Below are 21,222 nucleotides of genomic sequence, written 5' to 3' on the forward strand. Positions count from 1 at the left end.
AGTTCTAATATATTTTAATTCGGCACATTTTGATTTAATTCAATTCTAGTATATTTGAATTCGCTCTTTCATCTCGTTTTGTGTATGACCTCAACTTGACTTCAAGTTTCACTTCTCTGTAGAAGAGTCGTGAATCCATGCAAGGAAGCTGCATCTTGTGTCTTCAGAATTCAAGCTATATGCCCAGTGGTATATACTTCCTCTAAAGAATGGCAACAGCACACCACTCCACATATGCCACACCCTCACTGGCATGGCTGAACGACCACGTCATTTCACCCACAGGAAGTGTTTGGGAACTGATCAATATTTGGATTCAGTAAGATTATATTCTCAAATAAGTTTAGTTCTGAGGGGAAAAATATCTTACAACTATATTAGGTTGTTAGAGTTGCCATAACAAAATCTCACTCACTGGGTGGCTTAAACAATAGAAATTTATTTTCTCACAGTTCTGGAAGCTAGAAATCCAAGATCACAGTGTTGGCAGGTTTGGTTTATTCTACAGCCTCTTTGCTTGGCTTGCAAATAGCCACCTTTTTGCTGTGTTTCCTCTATGTGCGTGTGACCCTGGTGCTTCTCTGTAAATCTAAATTTCCCCTTATGAGGATGCCAGTGAGATTAGATTAGGGCCCACCCTAACCACCTCATTTAACTTAATCTCCAAATACAGTCACATTCTGAGGTACCAGGGATTAGTCCTTCAACATACGAATTTGGAGGAGACATAATTCAGTCTAAAACAACAAGTAACTAGTTTCATTTATTTTTGCCCTAAGCACTAGCTTAGGCTTTGTTCATCTTAGAGCTGATAAAATCTCTCTTAGCCACCATCCTTCCCCCAAGTAACCCATAGTGAGAAGCGACTGGAGGATTACATTCCATGCAGCCCTCCAAACATCATGTGGGACCCCCTTGGGTACTTAATAAAGGAAGATATTCACAGTGACCCATCTGTTGTACAATTAGCTGTTTGGGAGTCATCAAAGTTGTTCAGCAACAGGTCCTATTGATTGCCTCTGAAACCAGACAGAGGCTTTCACAATTCTTTTTTTCCTACAGCATACCAGTTAAATTAGAAATATGCCAGGAGATATCTGAGGAATCCTTTTGGATCTCTCCTGGAGTAAGGTAGTGTCAATGGTGAGGAAACTATTGAACAAAGTGTTCAACGACCCTTTAGTATTTCTGACAAGCAATAATACAAGAGTTAAGACAGGAGAAGCCTGGAGCTAATTCTTGCAGCTTCCAGTGAAATGTCGGGGAATCTTTTCTTCTTAAATACTGTTGTATATGGTATATGACGTGTTAAACGAAAAGTTTCAAAGAAAATAAGCCAAATTAGTGGTATCCAGGTAGATCTTCTCAGTCCTTCATGCTGCACATCCACCAAAAGTGAGTTTTATAACGAGTCTCACTGTAACACTTACGGTCAGACTGCAAAATGCACCTGATTTTAACAAGCATAAAATGTCATTTTTATGAGAATGACTAGACTCTCCTCTTAAGAGTACCTGTAATAATCACAGAGCTGCATACACCAGTCTCACAGGAGTTTTAATCTTCAAATGGTCATTTTACCTTACACATACAGAGTGTCTTACAGCATATAGCAATTTCCACTTTATCTTAGCTAGTGTTAGAACCAGCACCAATAACAATGAAGAGTATATGGTTTATCAGTCACAAAAATCTGTGTCTATCACCATGGTTTGACTCTTAATACTCTAATGTCACAAACAACTGGCTTGAAGAAGTCTTTCCTGGTAGGTCCTATATCTAACTGTTCAATCCATGACAAAAAAAGGGAACTCTTCCCCACTCTAACTGGTCTTCCTAAATGTAGGAGGGGCTGACATTAGCTGTCTCACATTAACTTTCAAAAGACCATCAGATGAAAACGTTTCATCAAAAGCCACCTACTTAAGTATGAACAATGCCCAAAGAATGACAAATCAACATTCTGGGCACTATCCTAAGAGAAAACTCTTCCAGAGCAGATACTTCAGAATTAATTTTCTCTCTGAATTTGGCCAAGTTTGGTGGTTTCATTCACAACATTTAAGGAAAAAAGTGACGGTTTATGGATAGCAGGTAATAAAAACAAATCTTTATACCACTTACTAGTAATAGAAACGGTTTAGGCTCACAAATGTGTTAAAGCTTTCTCTTTCCCCGCAATGGTAGTCAAACAGCATAAACGAATCAACATTTCCTCAGTTCAGATCTCAACTGGTTACAGGCAAGCAAGGGCTCCTCAGAATTTGCTTTACTAATGGTTTAGGTCAGAAATTTTTTTGAAGATCAAATGTCTTGCTATGTCTTCGTGTTCTTTTCCCCATCTCTATTATGTGTGTTGCCCTGTTGGTCTCCTGACACTTCCATTTTCTCCTTTTATGTTCCTGCTATGCTCTCCCAATGGCAGTAACCTAGGGTATAACTGATCACACCTCTTGTGATTTTTTTCTTATTCTAGGACTTTCCAGATCTGGACTCCGAAGAAGACGCCCAGGTGTAAGCCCAAAGGTTACCTATTTAAATTTTCCAAGCACAGTGTGTGGAAAATCATTCCTCGCCCTTCATTTTGTGTTGCTTAACGGCGCTGTCGTGCCTAAACGTAGATACTGGCCAAGAGCTAGATTTCCAAAATGGCTTTGCTCCTTTCGAGCTGACATCGGTCTATAACATGCAATTTATTTCCCCTGCAGGCAATCTTTTTCTCTACTCCAACTACTACCCGATACACAGAAAGCTGAACCTAACCCAGTGTAAACACCGATTCTCATCTGCTAAATTCAGCAAGGCCGGCAAAGCTGTTGCAATGATGTAAAAAGAGCGTTAAAAAATTAAAAAAAAAAAAAAAAACACAAAAAACCACAAAAAAACAAAAAACGCCAAAACACCCACACGAAGCCAACCGGAGGGGCGGGCGTCGGCCGAATCGCGCCCTCCCGCCGCGGCCACGCCTCCCCGCCGCGGCCACGCCCCCGCCGCCCCTCTCCGCGCCGCCGCCGGCGGCCTCCGCGCGGGCCTCCCAGCCCTTATTCCACTCACTTTGTTCTCCGCCTTTGTCCTAATCCACACCAGCAGGTGGAGCCGCAGTTAAAGTTTCCGAGTCCATTCCGGGAGCGGGAGCCCATCTTGCTGGCTGCCGAGGCCCTCGCTGGAGGAGGAGGGTCAGAGCTCGGGTGCAGCCAATCGAGGGCAACGCTGCTACTTATCAGAGCAGAATGGGCTGTAGTTTAGTGAAATAGGAAAGCTGCAAAACACTGTGGAGTGCTCCCGTGTAAATAAAAAGAGGAAAAAAAAAGTTTCTCAAGTCGCCGCTGCACAACGTCGGGCCGGCGCTGGGGCGGGGGTCTGCGCTCTCCCGAGCGGCCGCGCGCTGGACTTTATTGTGCCGCAACCAGCCCCAGTTCCCATTGTTTGTGTTTTTTTCAAAATATGGCAAAGGTTCAGGTGAACAATGTAGTGGTGCTGGATAACCCTTCTCCTTTCTACAACCCGTTCCAGTTCGAGATCACCTTCGAGTGCATCGAGGACCTGTCTGAAGGTGAGTGCGGCGCCCGTGCGCCCGGGCTGTCAGTTGCGGGCTGCAGACGTTGAAAGTTTCCCGGGCCCGGCCTCGCGCTGGGCGGCTGTGTTCGGCGCCTGGCGGCCGCGGGCTGCTCTGCGGAGGGAAACTTCAAGTTGATGGTCGACGGCCGCCGAGGCGCGCGCGGCTTTCCGCCGCAGCCCAGGCGCCTGCCGGGCTCAACTTGCGAGGAACTTGTTTGAGCGGAGGAAGCCATGTTGTCAGCTTTGTCTGCGGGCGGGCAGCTCGGAGACCCGCACTCGCGCCCGCGGCGCCTCCTGGGGTCGCGCCGGGCTGGCTTAGCGCCGCCAACAGCTTCCGCGACCCTCCGGGCCCGGGCACGGAGGCTGGGAAGGGAGAGGCTGTGCGTGTGGTCGCGCCGGCGAGTTCGGAGCGGAGCCATCTTACCCCAGTCGAGAATTGGGCCAGCGACCCCGGCGCACGGCGCCTCTTCTTGCCCCTTCGCCCGCCTGCCCCCGGCGAAAGGGAGGCAGTAACTCTCGAGAGCTCACGGTGGAGTCGCCGCACTCTCCGGGCTGGCCATGCCTGGCCGCTTCGGGGAGGAGAGCGAGGCTGTCCTCGCGCTGATTTCTGGCTTCCTCGACCAACCAGCGGGGGAGGCGGGCGCAGGCTCGGCCCCTCCGCGCCGCGGGCTGGGCGCCGGCACTCCCCGGGGGCCGCGGGTCCTGTTCGGCCGGTCCTCTTCGGCCGGTGCCCGGGATGCGCCGGGATGCTGGCGCGCAGGCTCCCCAACCAACGTGGACTCCTTTCCCCTAATGACGAAAAGCTAATCTCAGGAAGAGAGAGAGAGCTGAGCTAGGAAGTTACATTTAACCTAAGAGCAGAAATAAGATACTTAAATAATTTCCAGGACTTAATCTCTGCCTTCTAAATAGTCTGAAAGAAGACTTTCTTCAAGAGCGTGTTGAAATGTAAAATAACTCCACATCCAGATGCAGAACACACCCTAAACATAAAACACAAACGTAGGCTAGGAAATTAAGGTAAACAACTCATGTCAGTCCAAGAATTCCTGGTATTTTTTCTACATATATTTTAAGGTCTTAAAAATACGTATTCTTAATATGTTTAGTAATAAATATTTAGAAAGCTAAAACAACAATTATCTTTGCTTTAATTATATTTTACTAAAGTAATTCAGTACTTCATTTGCCAGTTTTGAAGGGGAAATAGTTTAACTTCATCGATGAGGGGCATACTTCTTTGAACTAGAAGTGTATTTTTAAAATGCTCTGAAGATGATTTGGCTAATCGTGGCATGTAAAACTTTTCATTTTAAAAACTAGTTTTTAATCTCTAAAATGTATGTATCATATGTAAGGTTAATTTTAATTATAAAACAATATATATCATTGTAATAAACTTTTAGAAAGTTGTACAGGCATATATAAAGTTAACAGTTCTCTGTACTCAATGCCTTCCCCTATCTCCTTTAGGTAATCACAATTACTACTTTAACATGTGCCCCTCTGTGGGGTTTTTTTTTTTTTTTTTTTTTTTTTTGGTAAACCTATATAGAGTATAAATGCACATACATATATAGGGCAAATTTTGAAAGATGATTCATTTATTAAAATAATTTCAAATAGGCCATTGATAACACTTAGGGGTATTTTTCTTATTACTCTGAAGTCATCTGTATGATACTACTATTAATATAAGCATTGCAGCTACCAGGCCCATTTTTCACACCCAACAGTCAGTAATTTTTTTTTTTTTTTATTGCCAACTGCATATAAAAATAGACAAAAGAAAAACCATTGATCGGTCCATTCCAACTTACACCACAGTGTTTTTCAAGTATACCACCAGAAGTTCTTCAAATTACAGGTATTTCTCAAGTGATGCCTTCCATTTTAGGAGTCAGCTCTGAACAAAGAAGATAGATGACTCAGGATGTCGTTACAGGGCTTTTACATTGCATAGATGAAACCAGCCATTCATAAAGCCAAAACAGGTTCCATTTTTAACTGGGATCCATTCAGAACCCAGCTGAATCACATCAGGGTTTTACAGTACTGGTATCAAAAATATACTTATTTCCAATGGTATATTTCACTTCCTAGGCACCATTACTGAGCATTTATTTAGTATTTTAAAAAATATTTTAAGCTGAGTCATACTGAAGCTGCAAAGGAATCTTTCAAAAAGGTGCCATGCCTGTATACTCCACCTAGAGGCTATGTGGATTAAGGAAATTGAGTTTACTTAGCAAAGGCTTCTTATAGGTTCCATACTTTTATATTATAGTTCTTTTAAAAATTCTGTTCTTAAACTATAGAATTTTTTTTTTTTTTTAAATGAGACAGTCTGGCTCTGGCACTCAGGCTGGATGGAGTGCAGTGGTGCAAACACAGCTACCTGCAGCCTCAACCTCCTGGGCTCAAGCAATCCTCCCACCTCAGCCTCCTGAGTAGCTGGGACCATAGTCAATGTGCCACCACACTGGGCTAATATTTTAATTTTTTGTAGAGATGGAGTTTTGCCATGTTGCCCAAGCTGGTCTCAAACCCCTGGGCTCAAGCAGTCCTCCCACCCCTGCCTCCCAAAGTGTTGTGATTATAGTGAGCCCACTGCACCCAGCCCAAACTATAGAATATTTTGAAAAGAATTTTCTTTGTAAGTTATTTTGCCTCAAGTCTCAAAGCAGAGTTTGGCCACCATTTTTCATACTTTCGTCAATAGCCCCCAAACATTTACTTTTCTTTAAGAGCTGCTCTGTAGCTTTGCTTCAGAAAAAGCTGTGAGGAATATCTGGTCTTAACATAATTTGATTCTTTCTAATATAGGGCTTATATCAGGGGTTAAGACAGCCTGAGATCCTGGCTGGATGTGCTTGATGGTTACCAAGCCTGTACAAGTTTTGATTGACCATCCTGCCATTCTTAAATTTACATATAATCTTAATTACAGCTACTCTCAATTGAATACTTATACCAGAATTGAGCACGGTGTTTCAGACTTTCCAGCTTCAGCTTGTTCTAATTCCAAAGCCTACATACTTTCCACTAGACCACAGGTCTTCCCAAGTAGTGTAATTAGCTAAAAATTCCCTTGATGACTTCCCTCATTCACTCACTCTCACCACAAATGGAAATACTTTCAGGCTGGGTAAATCATTTAATCATGATTACTGTGATTAAATAAAAGTTAACGTTAAAATAAATGAACAGATTTCTTCACCTGAGAACTTATGTAAAGCATCTGACCTTACCTTTTCTCCCTCAAATACAGGGGGCAGAGGAATTAAATGAAAGCTGGGTTTAAAAAAAAAAACTGATGCTCATGTATAAAAAAGTACTGAGCATGTAAAACTCAGTAACTATAGCAAGCATCCCATAAACATAAAAATCAATGTACAAGTGTTCCCTGAGTTGCAGCCTATTCTTGTTAAAGCAAGATTATCTCACCATCGCCTCTGCTCTCACTTCCCCTGCAAATAAATTCCCTTATTCCACTGCTAACTTCAGAGCTAGAAAGAATTTATCTTATCTTCCTAGTTAGCTTTTCAGAAGAAGCCCGGGGTTTGTAGGCATAGCTTGGATTCTGATTCTTTGATGTACAAACTATGAATTTGTGTAGATTACTTTACTTCTCAGAGTCTCAACTTATTTGCATAATGGTGATAATTTGATCCATATGATGAAGCTGTTGAGGTTTAAACAATAGGTATGAAGTGGCAGGACTAATACCCAGCATATAGTAGGTATGTTCTAAAATAGGTTTATAAATTATGGCTGTGTTCCTATGCCAGTCCACAAATGCCAATTTATACCACTTAGGATCCAGGGGCGTTATATGTAGTGGTACAATTATATATAAAATTAAAATTTATGAAAACCTTTATGTGATAATTTTTCTCTTTTTTTGGAGACAATCTTGTTCCGTTGCTTAGGCTGGAGTGCAGTGGCGCGATCTCGGCTCACTACAACCTCCGCCTCCTGGGTTCAAGCGATTCTTGTGCCTCAGCCTCCCGAGTAGCTGGGACCACAGGCATGTGTCACTCCTAATTTTTGTATTTTTAGTAGAGATGGGTTTCACCATGTTTGCCAGGCTGGTCTCAAACTCCTAACCTCAAGCAATCCAGCCACCTCAGCCTCCCACAATGCTGGGATTACAGGCGTGAGCCACTGTGCCCAGCCACTCTATGTGATGATTCTTAGTCTTATCCTCACTTGGCTAGTTCAGTGCCTTTCACACCACTTGCTTAAAACAGTTTCTTCACTTGCTTTTTGGGTCACCTACCTCATTTGCCACTTGTTTTGTAACTTACTTTGTTTATTTGTCCTCTTATCTTTGGAGGTCTTGAATCTCATTCCTTAGAGCAAGCCTATGTATTTTTACGGCTTAACATATCATTGACAGTTTCCAAATTTTTATCCTGCCTATTCAGTATCTCTACTTAGATAGCAGACATCTCAAATATGTCTAAAATGAACTCCTGATTGTTCCTCCACCCCATGTCACCCCCCTGCAAAAGTGGCTCCTGCTGCTTTCATCTTAAGAATTGTATCCAGAATATAACTGTTGCACAGCCCCATGGCCACATGAGGTCCATGCCACTATAATTTCTTGCCTCAATTGTTGAAATATTCTGTTTCTTCCCTGTCCTCTTACATTCTATATTGAACACAGCAATCAAAGCATTCCTTTTAAAATGAAAGTTGGGGCCAGGCGTGGTGGCTCACGCCTGTAATCCCAGCATTTTGGGAGGCCGAGGTGGGCGGATCACGAGGTCAGGAGATCGAGACCATCCTGGTGAACACGGTGAAACCCCATCTCTACTAAAAATACAAAAAAATTAGCCGGGCGTGGTGGCAGGCACCTGTAGTCCCAGCTTCTTGGGAGGCTGAGGCAGGAGAATGGCATGAACCTGGGAGGCAACGGAGCTTGCAGTGAGCGGAGATTGTGCCACTGCACTCCAGCCTGGGCGACACAGTGAGACTCCATCTCAAAAAAAAAAAAAAATGAAAGTTGGCTCCTGTTACTGCTCTGCTCAAAACCCTCCGATGGCTTCCCATGCCACTCAGTGTGAAAGCCAGAGTCCTTATGATGGCCTTCAAAACCGCATGATCTGGCTGTTCCCCTCATCCTCAATTATAGGGTTAGTTGCTTTCCCCCTTGCTTTCATTCTGTTCCAGCCCTGGCCTCCTTGCTTTTTCTTGCCAAGTGTACCCTACCTCTGGCCTTTGTATTTGCCGTTCCCTCTGATGAGATACTTATATTGTCTATTTCCTCTCTATCTCCATCAACAGATGATCTCAGGAGATGTCAGATGCAGCACCCTGCATCTGGAAATGTGCTGGAAGCTGGAAATATAAATGGTCTAGTTCTAGGACAGAGCCATGACATAATAGGTCCTCAGAAAGTGATTAGTGACTTAATAAGAGAAAATAAAAAAGGACCTTTCAGTTGATTGTAGTTTACAATACAATATAAATGAGCAGTACGTTACTATTTCTATTATCAACTTAGGGAACAAAATTATCTACAGTTACACAAAAACGGCAACACATGATGGCACTAACTAGATTGTCATAAGTGACCCAGAAACTCACCCTTTGGGAGTGCTTATGTAACAGTGTGTTGAATGCAAGAGGCAGGCCCCACAGTGCAAAATACGTAAAGAATATGAAGAGGTCTCTCAGAGATGGTTTGTATTACAAAGTTATCTTCTTCCCCGACTAAACAGGAGACTCCTCCAAAGAGTTCTACTCATCTCTGGGTTCACTTCACAGAACACATTGTAAAGCATGCTCAGTAAAATCTACTATATTGAATTACATGTAACGCCTTGAGTTGCACCTGAATGAATGTCTTTTCCTCCTGCCTATCTCCGCTGTGTATACTCTATTGTATCACGTGGTGTAAAGATCTTGGTTTCCTCTTCCCAATTTAAAGAATGTACGACACGGGGGTGCCATAAGGGAAAAACCCCATCGTCATCCTTTAGACAGTTGATGAACTGAAGCCACTTACTTCTGAGCCACAAGGGAGGTTTTACTAATAATTTTTCTACTTTGGAGCTCTGTGATTATTTAGATCTCTGCAACATAGTATAGGGCTGCCCTTCCAAAGTGTGTTGAGGAGGACATTAAAAGATGACATACAAAAAAAGGGGATTCCATAGCCAAATAAATTTGGGAAATGCTGGATTAATGTTACTGGTATTCTTTACTGAAGGATGTCTCAGAAAATTTACTATGCCAGTGTGCTTTATGAATCCTCAAGGTTTACAGCATTTCCCAAGTGTTTGGCTATGTTACCTTGTTTGTGAGGCACTGTCTAGGAACTAGTGTTTCACAAAAGAATATTTTGAGAAACTCTGATATAAAGTATGAACTCTGGTAAGAACTTTATAAAGAGCATTTCACTGCCTTTCTGGATTGCCATGAGAAGCCTAACAGCCAGTAAGTGGCTAAGTGGACATTAAAAGGGTCTTTGATGTCATCTGGTAATGTAATTACTGAATATGAAGTAATGCTTTGGTTTTTTAACCCTAGACTTGGAATGGAAAATTATCTATGTGGGCTCTGCAGAAAGTGAAGAATACGATCAAGTTTTAGACTCTGTTTTAGTGGGCCCTGTTCCTGCAGGAAGGCATATGTTTGTATTTCAGGTAAGATTAATCTTGGTAAATGTGTATGCCACATATGTTTTGAAGTAGACTATATTATCTATTATAACTGTTATCCCTTTCCTTTTGGGTTAAATAACTCTGTTTCTGCTGCATTCACTTTTAATCTGTTTCCATCTTGTTTTAGGCAGTCTCTGTGTCACAAAGGAACTCTTACTTCCTGGTTTTATATGCTGAGAGATGTTAATGTGATGTTTATTTTAGGGAGATGCACAGCCTGCAGTAAACTTTATACTGTATCATGGCACACAGGGTGGTGAATTTTGGGCTCTTCCTGTGAATAGCATCTAAGTATCAGACTTCCAACGTGGCTGTCTAGCATCCCAAAACATGGATTCAAAATATCTAAAACTAACTGGCATTGTCAGTAATATGCATCTTCAGTTTATGGTTTTAGCCACTATAACTGATGATGTAACAAAAACAACTTTATTTCAGCATAATCAGTAGTTAAGCTAGGTTAACAGATATGTTTAGTGGATAGAGATGTGTGGTCTTGGATCATTGGAATGACATTCCAGAGTTTACTAAAGCATCTAATAATCTACATTATCTTATAGAGGACTACTTTTGCAAATTTACTACCCCACTAGGTATTTGTGAGGAGAAGTTCTAGTCATAAAAATTATGTTCTTAGATACCACTGAGAGTATTTGGATCTATACCAAGGCGTCAGACATTGTCTTCTATATTCAAAAGTGTTATTTCTTTTAATCCATGTTAAATTGCTATATGAAACCATTCAATTATTCCTCAATTATGCATGCTTCTTTATAAGGGAGATATTTGTAATAGACCAAAGAGTAACTAGCCATAGGTTTTTTAAAACTACTATTAATTTCTGTTACAAGTATTTCAACCCAACAAAGTCCCATCAGTTAAGTGGAACTCACTGAAAAGACTTAATCCAGAAAGAAAATCTAACTCTTCCTATGCCTGACCTCTGTTTTCTCACTTCACAGATGGGACCAATTTAAATGAATACTGTTGGTCAAATAATCCTATCAGAAACTGGCAAAGAATCACTTAGACACATGCTATCTCTAGAGCTGCTACCTTTCCCTCCCCTGTCCTAAATACAGAATTTAGAATCTTGGTTTCCTAGCCATAGTACTTTTGATTAAAAAGCAACAAATAATTTACTGTATCTAAAGAAATAGCTAAGAAAAGCTCAAATATACTAATTAAATATATGAATTAAAAGTGCTGTTAATCAAAGTTGTGTGAGTGCATAACCCTGTAAAAGACATGGGTAACACAATGCCCTGCAGGAGGAAGCACTGCAGTTACAGATACAGGTCAAATGCCGACACCTCTGTTTATTGCTGTGTGACTTAACCTGCCTAACCTCCTCCCTTAGTCACTCCAGTTTTCTATAAAATGTGGATAATATTCTATCTTATTAAAATGTTATGGGGAATAAAACAGTACACTCAACTCACTCATAAATAGTGCCCTATTCCTATAATTAGAACTACATTTTTATTCTCTTAACTTCTTGAAATTGTTATATAAAAAAGCAGGACTTGCTTTGACCCACAGGCCTGGGGAACCCATACTTTACTGATAATTCATGATACAGTAAAAGAAACCTGGGTTGACATGTACTGATATACCTTTGGTTTTTTTTTTTTTTTTTTTTTTGCTACTATAAGAACTTACAAATAAATGCCTTGTTATTGAAACAAACCCTGAAAATCTTTTGTGTTTGTTATTAAGCATACTCCTAAGCTTTTGGCTGAAAGTGCTATAGGAAAAAAATGTATTCAAAAGCATTTCCTGCCAGTGATCTTCACGTAGTTTTACCTTGGTGTCAGTGTACATGTTGCAAAAAAGAACGGAGGAGGCACAATGTATATTCAGCCTGAAGGTTTTGCAAAATTCACCATTATCAACAGAAAGAGACTAAATTACAGCTTTTGTTTTGGGTTTTAAAACTGCTATAGTAATCTCCTGGTCTGCCACAATTTTGCCTCTCTAAATGGTTAAACATGTCTTTCTTTTGAATGAGTCAAAGGCTACCAGGAAGATGTCCAGACATCTGCCTAGTATTGCTAGCTACAGTCAAAACAAAGATCTCTGCTCATCACTTCTGCATCCTAAATTATTTGAAAGGCCTGCAAGTTTCTCTACTCAAATTTGCTCAAAATGAATCCTTTTCAAATTGTAAAATGCTTTTAAAAAAATGTTTTATATTTACAACAGATTTTAAAACAGAAACATGCCTAGAACCAATTCACTGAAGGGAAGCAATATGGGGGAAGAGTTCTCATAGCAGTACTGAACTATTATGTATTTCCCATCTCCACCCACTTCCAGGTATATTAGAATCCGTTTGGGTACACGGGAAGTAATCTAACCCCTCTGCGCAGGGGTGTGTAGAATCTCTAAGACAAACAGCATATTCTCCAGGACAAGGCTGGCTGTCCCTATCCTGGTGTCTCGCCAAAGAGATCATAAACCCCTTTGGGGCAGGAACTGAGTTACCGATGAATTCCAAAATAATAAGTGCTCAGAGCTGAGCCACACATGAGATTATAAAGATGAACTGGATGGGACTCCTGCCCTGGATAAAGCGTAGCATCTAGAAGAGAAGACTGAAAAATAAACATGTTTAGATCACAGGGCATACATTCTTAAAGAATTTGTGACAAGAAATATCAGCACATAAAAAAGGAATCTATTGATTCTACCTTCTGAGTTAGAAAGGGCATCACTGAGAATACACTCAATGTAAGCTCCAAAAAATATTAAAAGTTGAATTTTTCAGGATGTGAGAAAAGGACCTTTCAGGCCAAGGGAACAGTATGTTAGAAGCACAGGGGGTGAAATACTTCTTTTTTAAATTTGTTTTTGTAGAGATGGGGTTTCGCCATGTTGCCCAGGATAATCTCAAACTCCTGGGCTCAAGTGATCCGCCCACCTTAGCCTCCCAAAGTGCTAGGATTACAGGCATGAGCCACTGTGCTCGGACAGTATGAAAGATTTATCACCAAGTTTTAAAGAACCTGTGTAATTCATATCTCTAGAACAAGGGTGGAGTTAAAGGAGGTATGAATGGAGATGTTGGTTGGAGACAAACTGAGAAGGGCCTTATCAATGAAGTTAAAGAACTGAGATTTTATCCTTTAGAAAAGGGAATACTCATCTGAGGGTTTTAATAATCTGAGGTTTTAAAACCAAAGAGAAAGGAACAGATCTGTGTTAATGCTGGTAGCAGTGCAAATGATAGGCTACAGCTGGGGAGATCAGTTAGAAAATTCTAAGCAATATTCCAGATAGGAGATGACATGAATTCAGCCTCCAGAAATGAAAAATGCTGAGACTGACTAGATGTAGGAGATAAGGGAGTGAGCGTGACTGAGATTTTTAGCCTAGGACACTAGGTAGCAATTTTATGCCTTTTTGTATCATCTACCTGTGTTAGGCATACAGTAAACATTAGTCTTCAACTTTCCCAAGCTAAGGCATTGGCTAACGTGCTCATCTAGGCCCAGGAATATTCCTTGGTGCCCTGGCAACAGGTAAGCTAATTTGCTGGGACTTGATCCATTTACCACCCAGAATGGCTGCCTCAGATGCCTCAGCCATCACTGCCTGTGTTCCCCAGCCTATGGCTCCTTCCATTCGGTCATCTCATTACTATCCTGCACACTACGGTGGATGGGACCATGCCCTTCACTCATGCTCTTAGTCTAGTCTAACTCAATTTACTTTCACATTCCTCAAGGTTCACCTTACAATAGCCTGATTTAAAACAAGGTCTTTGACATCTGCCTAAAACAATCTTTACCTTCATTGGTTTCCACATTATGTGTGGTTTAAACAGCATACTATATTGTAGAGTCTAGCAAAGTAACTATTCATAATAGAGGGTTATTAATATTTTTTGAAAATCTGCTATGTAGCTATTTCCATCTCATTTTCAGTTTTGTTTGAGACGGAGTCTCACTTTGTTGCCAGGCTGGAGTGCAGCGGTGCAATCTCAGTTCACTGCAACTTCTGCCTCCCAGGTTCAACCGATTCTCCTGCCTCAGCCTCCCAAGTAGCTGGGACTACAGGTGTGTGCCACCATGCCCAGCTAATTTTTTTTTTTTTTTTTTTTTTTTTGAGGCGGAGTCTCGCTCTGTCGCCCAGGCTGGAGTGCAGTGGCGCGATCTCGGCTCACTGCAAGCTCCGCCTCCCAGGTTCCCGCCATTCTCCTGCCTCAGCCTCCCGAGTAGCTGGGACTACAGGCGCCGCCACCACGCCCGGCTAATTTTTTTGTATTTTTAGTGGAGACGGGGTTTCATTGTGTTAGCCAGGATGGTCTCGATCTCCTGACCTCGTGATCCGCCCGTCTCGGCCTCCCAAAGTGCTGGGATTACAGGCTTGAGCCACCGCGCCCGGCAGCCCAGCTAATTTTTGTATTTTTAGTAGAGACGGGGTTTCATCATGTTGGCCAGGTTGGTCTCAATCTCTTGACGTTGTGATCCACCCACCTCGGCCTCCCAAAGTGCTGGGATTACAGGCCTGAGCCACCGTACCCAGCCTCATTTTCAGTTTTATACTAATTTACTATTAGAATACCTGTGGGGGTGGGTGAGTGGGTATGAGAATATAAGTATCCTGGGTTGGAGAGGGAAACTGGTGTAATAAACATTTGTGACCAACAGGCTATGAGGAGATAATACTTAACTAATTTAGGTCTGAAAATAATGACTGAAAAGGTTAAAATCAATTGCTGACTATAAAGGTTTTATAATGAACAGTGTATAATCCTTCATGAATCACCACGCAGTGTAGCCAGAATTTCTTCCTTTTAGAAGTGTAGTCATGCTTTCAAGTATCGAGGGTCCTTATGTATGCTGTGGTGAAACATGAACTGTCTTTTCCAGCTTATTACTAGTCAGTCAAAAATGAGCATTTTCCTTCTCAGTATGATTTCCAAGTTTTTGTTGTTGCGTCCTCAACTGATAGTTCTAGGTAACAAACTCCAGTCTTGCCTGCCACTAACAGCCTTTTGTGTGTGTGTGTTTCTTTTCTTTTTAATTTATTCTAGGCTGATGCACCTAATCCAGGACTCATTCCAGATGCAGATGCAGTAGGCGTAACTGTTGTGCTAATTACTTGTACCTATCGAGGACAAGAATTTATTAGAGTTGGCTATTATGTAAATAATGAATATACTGAGACAGAATTAAGGGAAAATCCGCCAGTAAAACCAGACTTTTCTAAGGTAATGTTCTTACTATTCCTTTTTAACTACTTTTACTATGCAATTTTTAAAGCAGTTGTTATTGCAATTTCATAGTATACTATTAAAATAGCTTTGAGATAAATCTGAGATCCTTATGCCAACTGGGCAACTAATTATTGTTCCATTACCGCGGATGACTTTAAACCCTACCTTCAGATGAGTCATTAGTAATTAATGTAGGCAGACACCTTGAGCATTTCTGATGGTTTAGAAAAATGAAAGTACCTCTTTTTTTTTCTGAGATAGTGTCCTGCCCTGTTGCTCAGGCTGGAGTGCAGTGGCGTGATTTCAGCTCACTGCAACCTCTTCCTCCCAGGTTCAAGCGATTCTCCTGCCTCAGCATCCCAAGTAGCTGGGACTACAGGTGTATACCAACACACCCGGATAATTTTTGTATTTTTAGTAGACACGGAGTTTTACCATGTTGGCCAGGCTAGTCTCGAACTCCTGACCTCAAGTGATCTGCCTACCTCGAGCTCCCAAAGTGCTGGAATTACAGGTGTGAGCCACCGCGCCCAGCGAAAGTACTTCTTGTAAGAGATAAGCCTTTGTTTATGGCTTTCTGTATAGCATTTGCCATATTGATTATTCCCATCATGATTCTGTTCATTTCAACCTTTAGGACATACAAATTCATTTTTGTTGTACTAATTATTCAGTGATGATATTTTTGTGTATAACTCTTCCCAAATTGTGAGAGAAAGTTTTGTGTTTGTTTTTTCTATGAACACAGTTATCTCAAAACACCTACATGCTTTATCTGCTATTCTTAGAAGTTAAACTAATGGTCTTAAATATTTCTGGTAACTGAAAACAGCTTAAATTCTGAGTGAGAAGATGAAATCTATGATTCAGCATTCTTAAAGATACTTAGTACTTTTTGATTTTTCACTGGGAACTATAACAGTTTAGTAACTGGTGATTTTGTGAGAGTACACAGTAAATGAAGTTGAACATGGCACTCTATCTGCCAGACCATGCCAGAAAAATTACATGGCAACAGAATAGAATGTTCTCATGTTCTCCTTTCTGATAATAAGGCAGAACTATTTTTCACCCTTGTTGTGGTACCTTCCATTGATCCAATTTGTTATCTCTGAAGCACCTTGTATAGCACAAAAGAAAAGAAACGGGACTGTTTCTAAGAATGAGCTGTCTTTAAAAGGTGTAGGAAACCATTAATAATAATAAGGTGTATTTGACAATTTTTCATTTTCCTTGAAAACATATCTAAACAACATAGTAGCTTGTTAAATAAAGCATCTTCTAAAGCATTCACTTTCAAAAAAGAGGAGATTCTTTCTTTTAGAAAACAGAAGTATAGGAGTTAAGTAGTTAAAAAGCCAGACGAATCCCCTCAGATTCTCCGTATATTTTTTCTGTTCGTCTAAAATAACTTCTTTGCTACAGCCCTAGTCCTTATTAGTTATATTTAAGGTACTTAACTTGAATTATACCTTTGTATATGAACTTAGCCCTTTAGAAGTACTAACAGGAACCATTTTAGTAAGCTCCTATTTGTATATGGTGATTTAACTTTTGTAGTGTTTACCATCTGGATGTTTCCTTTTTCCTCTAGCTTCAAAGGAATATTTTGGCATCTAATCCCAGGGTCACAAGATTCCACATTAATTGGGAAGACAACACAGAAAAACTGGAAGATGCAGAGAGCAGTAATCCAAATCTACAGTCACTTCTTTCAACAGATGCATTACCTTCAGCATCAAAGGGATGGTCCACATCAGAAAACTCACTAAATGTCATGTTAGAATCCCACATGGACTGCATGTGACCACCTACCATCCCTTTAGTACAAATTAAGCTATTAAAAATACACAGAACTATTTCCCTGAAATTCCGTAAGTACATAGTCAAAACACAATGTGAAGAATTTGTTTAAAAACATCCTGTAGAAAGTTTATAAGAAAACCAGTATTTGAACAAATTGTGGAATATAAATACAACTATTTTTAAGTAATTTTTTTCTCTAATGTGTTATTTTATTTGTTCTGAAACTAATCTGATTAAAGCATATATATTATTTTCTTCTCCTGTATATGTAATGAAAGCACTTATAAAGAAACATGAATCATTAGACCAGGTTGTAAAGATGTCTTGGCCTCCGGGACAAAATCTTTGGACAACTATTTTACTGGCCTTTGAAAGAACAAAGTTTACTTCAACTAAAATGTTTCTTCCCGTGAAGACATACAGTATCATTTTAATTTAAGGGGCAGATTTCCATTCTTTTTTGGCATGTCCTTAAAAAGGGGATTTGAAATCAACTATATGCTACCAAGAACTTGAGGATCCAATTTTCCAAGCCACCATGAAGCCTCTTATGGCTACTATTATAGTTCATGTGATGTTGGAGAGCATTTGATTTGCTTTGTAAGAAAATAACAAACATGGCTAATTGTTTGAAAGGTCCCCTGGCTATGGTTTTTGTTTTTATAACAGAGTTCAGAATATCAGCATTTCTTGAATCATACATCATTATTGCCCAATGAATTTAAGACCAAATACAGTATTGGGAGAAAATACAAACTCCCTATGTTTAAGAATAGGAGATTATAATGGCTCAAATTTGTTTATTTGATTTCTAAAAATACCGTGAACTTTAAAAATTCTTTTAATAGATCATGTTATTGGCAATATTTATATAAAAACCATGGATTTAGAAAGGTATATTTAGCTTTATCATAATAGATATGTTACTATTTTGGAAATATATATATTTTCACACCTGTAGTACTCTTCCCCATTTCCTCTGACACTCATGCAGAATGAGATCAGGCATATTTGTGGTTGACGTACTCTAGATAGCTTTTCCAACAAGTTTTTGAAAAGCAATCTTGGAAAGGAATTAATTAACTAAATGGAGTAAAAGGTTTCTTTTTCTTTGAGAGTTAAGTCCTTCCTCAAAAATTTTCTTATGCTCCATAAAATTAAGGGTAGAATATTTTCATTATTCTTGCAGCTAAGCAAGACAGCCATATGATGCAGGTTATGCAGTGCCTTCATATCTAAAACTTTTATACTGCACTTTTTAAAGCTTTTATGTTGAGGAAAGGAAAAGGGCATTTGTCTAAATACGGATTCTGAGTTGTATATATTTCCTATCATTCTAAAAAAGTGAATTTGTGAAGCAAAAGTTTTGCCAGATGTTAAACTTTGAATTTAATATACCAGATTATTAAAATATTGTCCATTAACTAGTTCATAGATTTTAAAAGTAAAATACTTGACTGTTAAAACTATATAAAGAAAATCTCATTTGTCTAATTGCAATTAAAAGAAAAATGTTAAAATATTAAAATGAAAATAAAAGCATTACTTTCCAACAAAGAGCTCAGTGGTTAATATAATAAGGAACAACACATGTGCTTATTAGAAATAAAGCATATATAGCCAGATCACCAAATAAAGCCATTTACTGCTGAGTTTTTATTCTAATTATAACAATCTATTTGTAGTGACATCAAAGGGTTAGGTTTTTGTATCAATTTGTAAATGGACAACCAATTTTCACTCAAGCTTGGGACATGCAAACCATTACCTTTTGTTATCTTAAATTTTATCACTCTTAAGAATTAAATTAATGACTGAAAATAGATTTAGACTTCAAACATTAGAAACTAAGAAACTAGCACATAGGTTGTTTTTTTTTCCCCCTCTGGTCTAGCCTCATTTACCGATACTACATCTGAAGAACTGTTTTCCACCCTTTTTATCATAGTAAATAGCTGTGTCCTGAGAATATAAACATGAACCAATGACTTATGCCACTAAGATGGAGGCAATAAGGGTATTATTTGGGCTGAGAAAACATTACAGAAGTCTGAAGAAGTATGCATGCATTTATTTGCCCATTCATAGCCTTATACAACTTTAGGCTCCCATATAACTGTACCATCTAATTTTAGGATTTGGGGTTTCTAGCTTTCCCAAGCATGTCTATGGCAGCAGTTATCAAAACTTTTTACCATAATCCACGGTACAAAAAGGTTAGGGCCAGGCACAGTGGCTCATGCCTGTAATCCCAGTAGTTGAGGAGGCTGAGGCGGGTGGATCCCTTGAGGTCAGGAGTTCAAGACCAGCCTGGCCAACATGGTGAAACCCTGTCTCTACTAAAAATACAAAAATTAGCCAGGTGTGGTGGTGCACACCTGTAATCCCAGTTACCCACGAGGCTGAGGCAGGAGAATCACTTGAACCCAGGAAGCAGAGGTTGCAGTGAGCCGAGATTGTATCACTGCACTCCAACCTGGGCAACAGAGCGAAAAAAAGCACGACTCCATAAAAAGTTTATGTTAAAAATTTTCATGAAAACACACCCTTAGTGCACCCTTAGTGCACCTTTACTATGCAGTATTTTGGTATTTTTTATTGTATTTCACTTTGAAAGTGCTGGTTTTGACCCACTGAATTGACTTTTACATCTCTATAATGGGTTGCAATACACAATCTGAAGAAAGGCTAGTCTGGCCCTTTGGGTAGACCAGAAGTAGCAATAACTATTCTGCAACTATAAAATTTATATTCCCTATACTTGTTCTCTCATATTTGGATTATGATCTTTGCATTAAAAAGGAGGAAATGTGCTAATACACTTTATACTAATTCACTAATCCAGTGAATCAGCAGCAATTCACTGTCAAACTGCCCAAATACTCTGAAATTACCAGTCATCCACTAGATTTTCTTGACACTCTACATAATTACTTAGGAAACATTCCACATAATTACTTGGGGAGCGTCTTTATTTGTTGTTGGTGTCATTTTATACAGAACTTAGAACACTGGGTCATACGGATTTAAAATGCATGGGAAATGTTCTTTATATATTCGTGCCTAGTATCCTGAAGTTTGTCTACTCTTCTCAATTCCAAAGATCCATTCTTGTCGATGGTTAATATACTGTTTATATTTCAAAACCTGAGACCCCTTTAATAACAGTTTTCCACTTATATAGGACCATTAATGGGCCATTTTCTGTTGTATGATAAATTTTAAAGTGTAAGTTTCTCATTAGAAATTTGAGCATTCATTAGGCCAGTGGAAGTTAATCTGACTTCCTTAACAAGCAGCAAACACTTTTAAAATGTGTGAAGCCAAGAGTCTGTTTTTAGAAGACCAGAAACATCACCCAGTCAAAACTGTAAAAATACAAAATAGCATCAAACCTACTTTTTGTTTGTTTGTTTGTTTTTTGAGACAGAGTCTCGCTCTGTCGCCCAGGCTGGAGTGCAGTGGTGTGATCTCGGCTCACTGCAAGCTCCGCCTCCCAGGTTCATGCCATTCTCCTGCCTCAGCCTCCTGAGTAGCTGGGGCTACAGGCGCTGCCACCACGCCTAGCTAATTTTTTTGTATTTTTAGTAGAGACGGGGTTTCACTGTGTTAGCCAGGATGGTCTCCTGACCTCGTGATCCGCCTGCCTTAGCCTCCCAGAGTGCTGGGATTACAGGTGTAAGCCACTGCGCCCGGCCCAAACATTTTTTTTTTTAATATTTTTTTTCTAAATTCGCTAGGTCACTTTATTTATAATCAAATCTTGACATTCTACCTGCAAAGGTTTTTAAATGTACTTGCTAAAGAATCATTACAACTTATGAATGAAGCTCCACATTGCAATGATGGAAGTACATTTTCCAAATACTAATAAACATTCCCTACCTAAGAAATTTCAGTAGGCGCTACTGTTGCCTATTAGATTTATAAGCATGAAAATGCCTTAAGCTGTATGCCATC

At 39.9% G+C, this 21,222-nt stretch overlaps 2 protein-coding genes across 3 annotated transcripts in view; one reads left to right on the forward strand and one right to left on the reverse strand.

Moving 5' to 3' along the window:
* MCM9 (minichromosome maintenance 9 homologous recombination repair factor) overlaps positions 1-21,222 on the reverse strand; it is a 122,664-nt gene that overhangs the window by 77,729 nt on the left and 23,713 nt on the right. The gene's annotated exons all lie outside the window — the stretch shown is intronic.
* ASF1A (anti-silencing function 1A histone chaperone) lies at positions 3,105-19,300 on the forward strand. The gene is given in 4 exon segments (NM_001194486.1): positions 3,105-3,553; positions 10,099-10,214; positions 15,274-15,450; positions 17,051-19,300. Coding segments are annotated over 4 exon segments (615 nt in total). The 5' UTR covers positions 3,105-3,444; the 3' UTR covers positions 17,264-19,300.

The sequence above is a fragment of the Macaca mulatta genome, chromosome 4 (assembly GCF_049350105.2).
Source record: "Macaca mulatta isolate MMU2019108-1 chromosome 4, T2T-MMU8v2.0, whole genome shotgun sequence".
In the NCBI taxonomy this organism is placed as follows: domain Eukaryota; kingdom Metazoa; phylum Chordata; class Mammalia; order Primates; family Cercopithecidae; genus Macaca; species Macaca mulatta.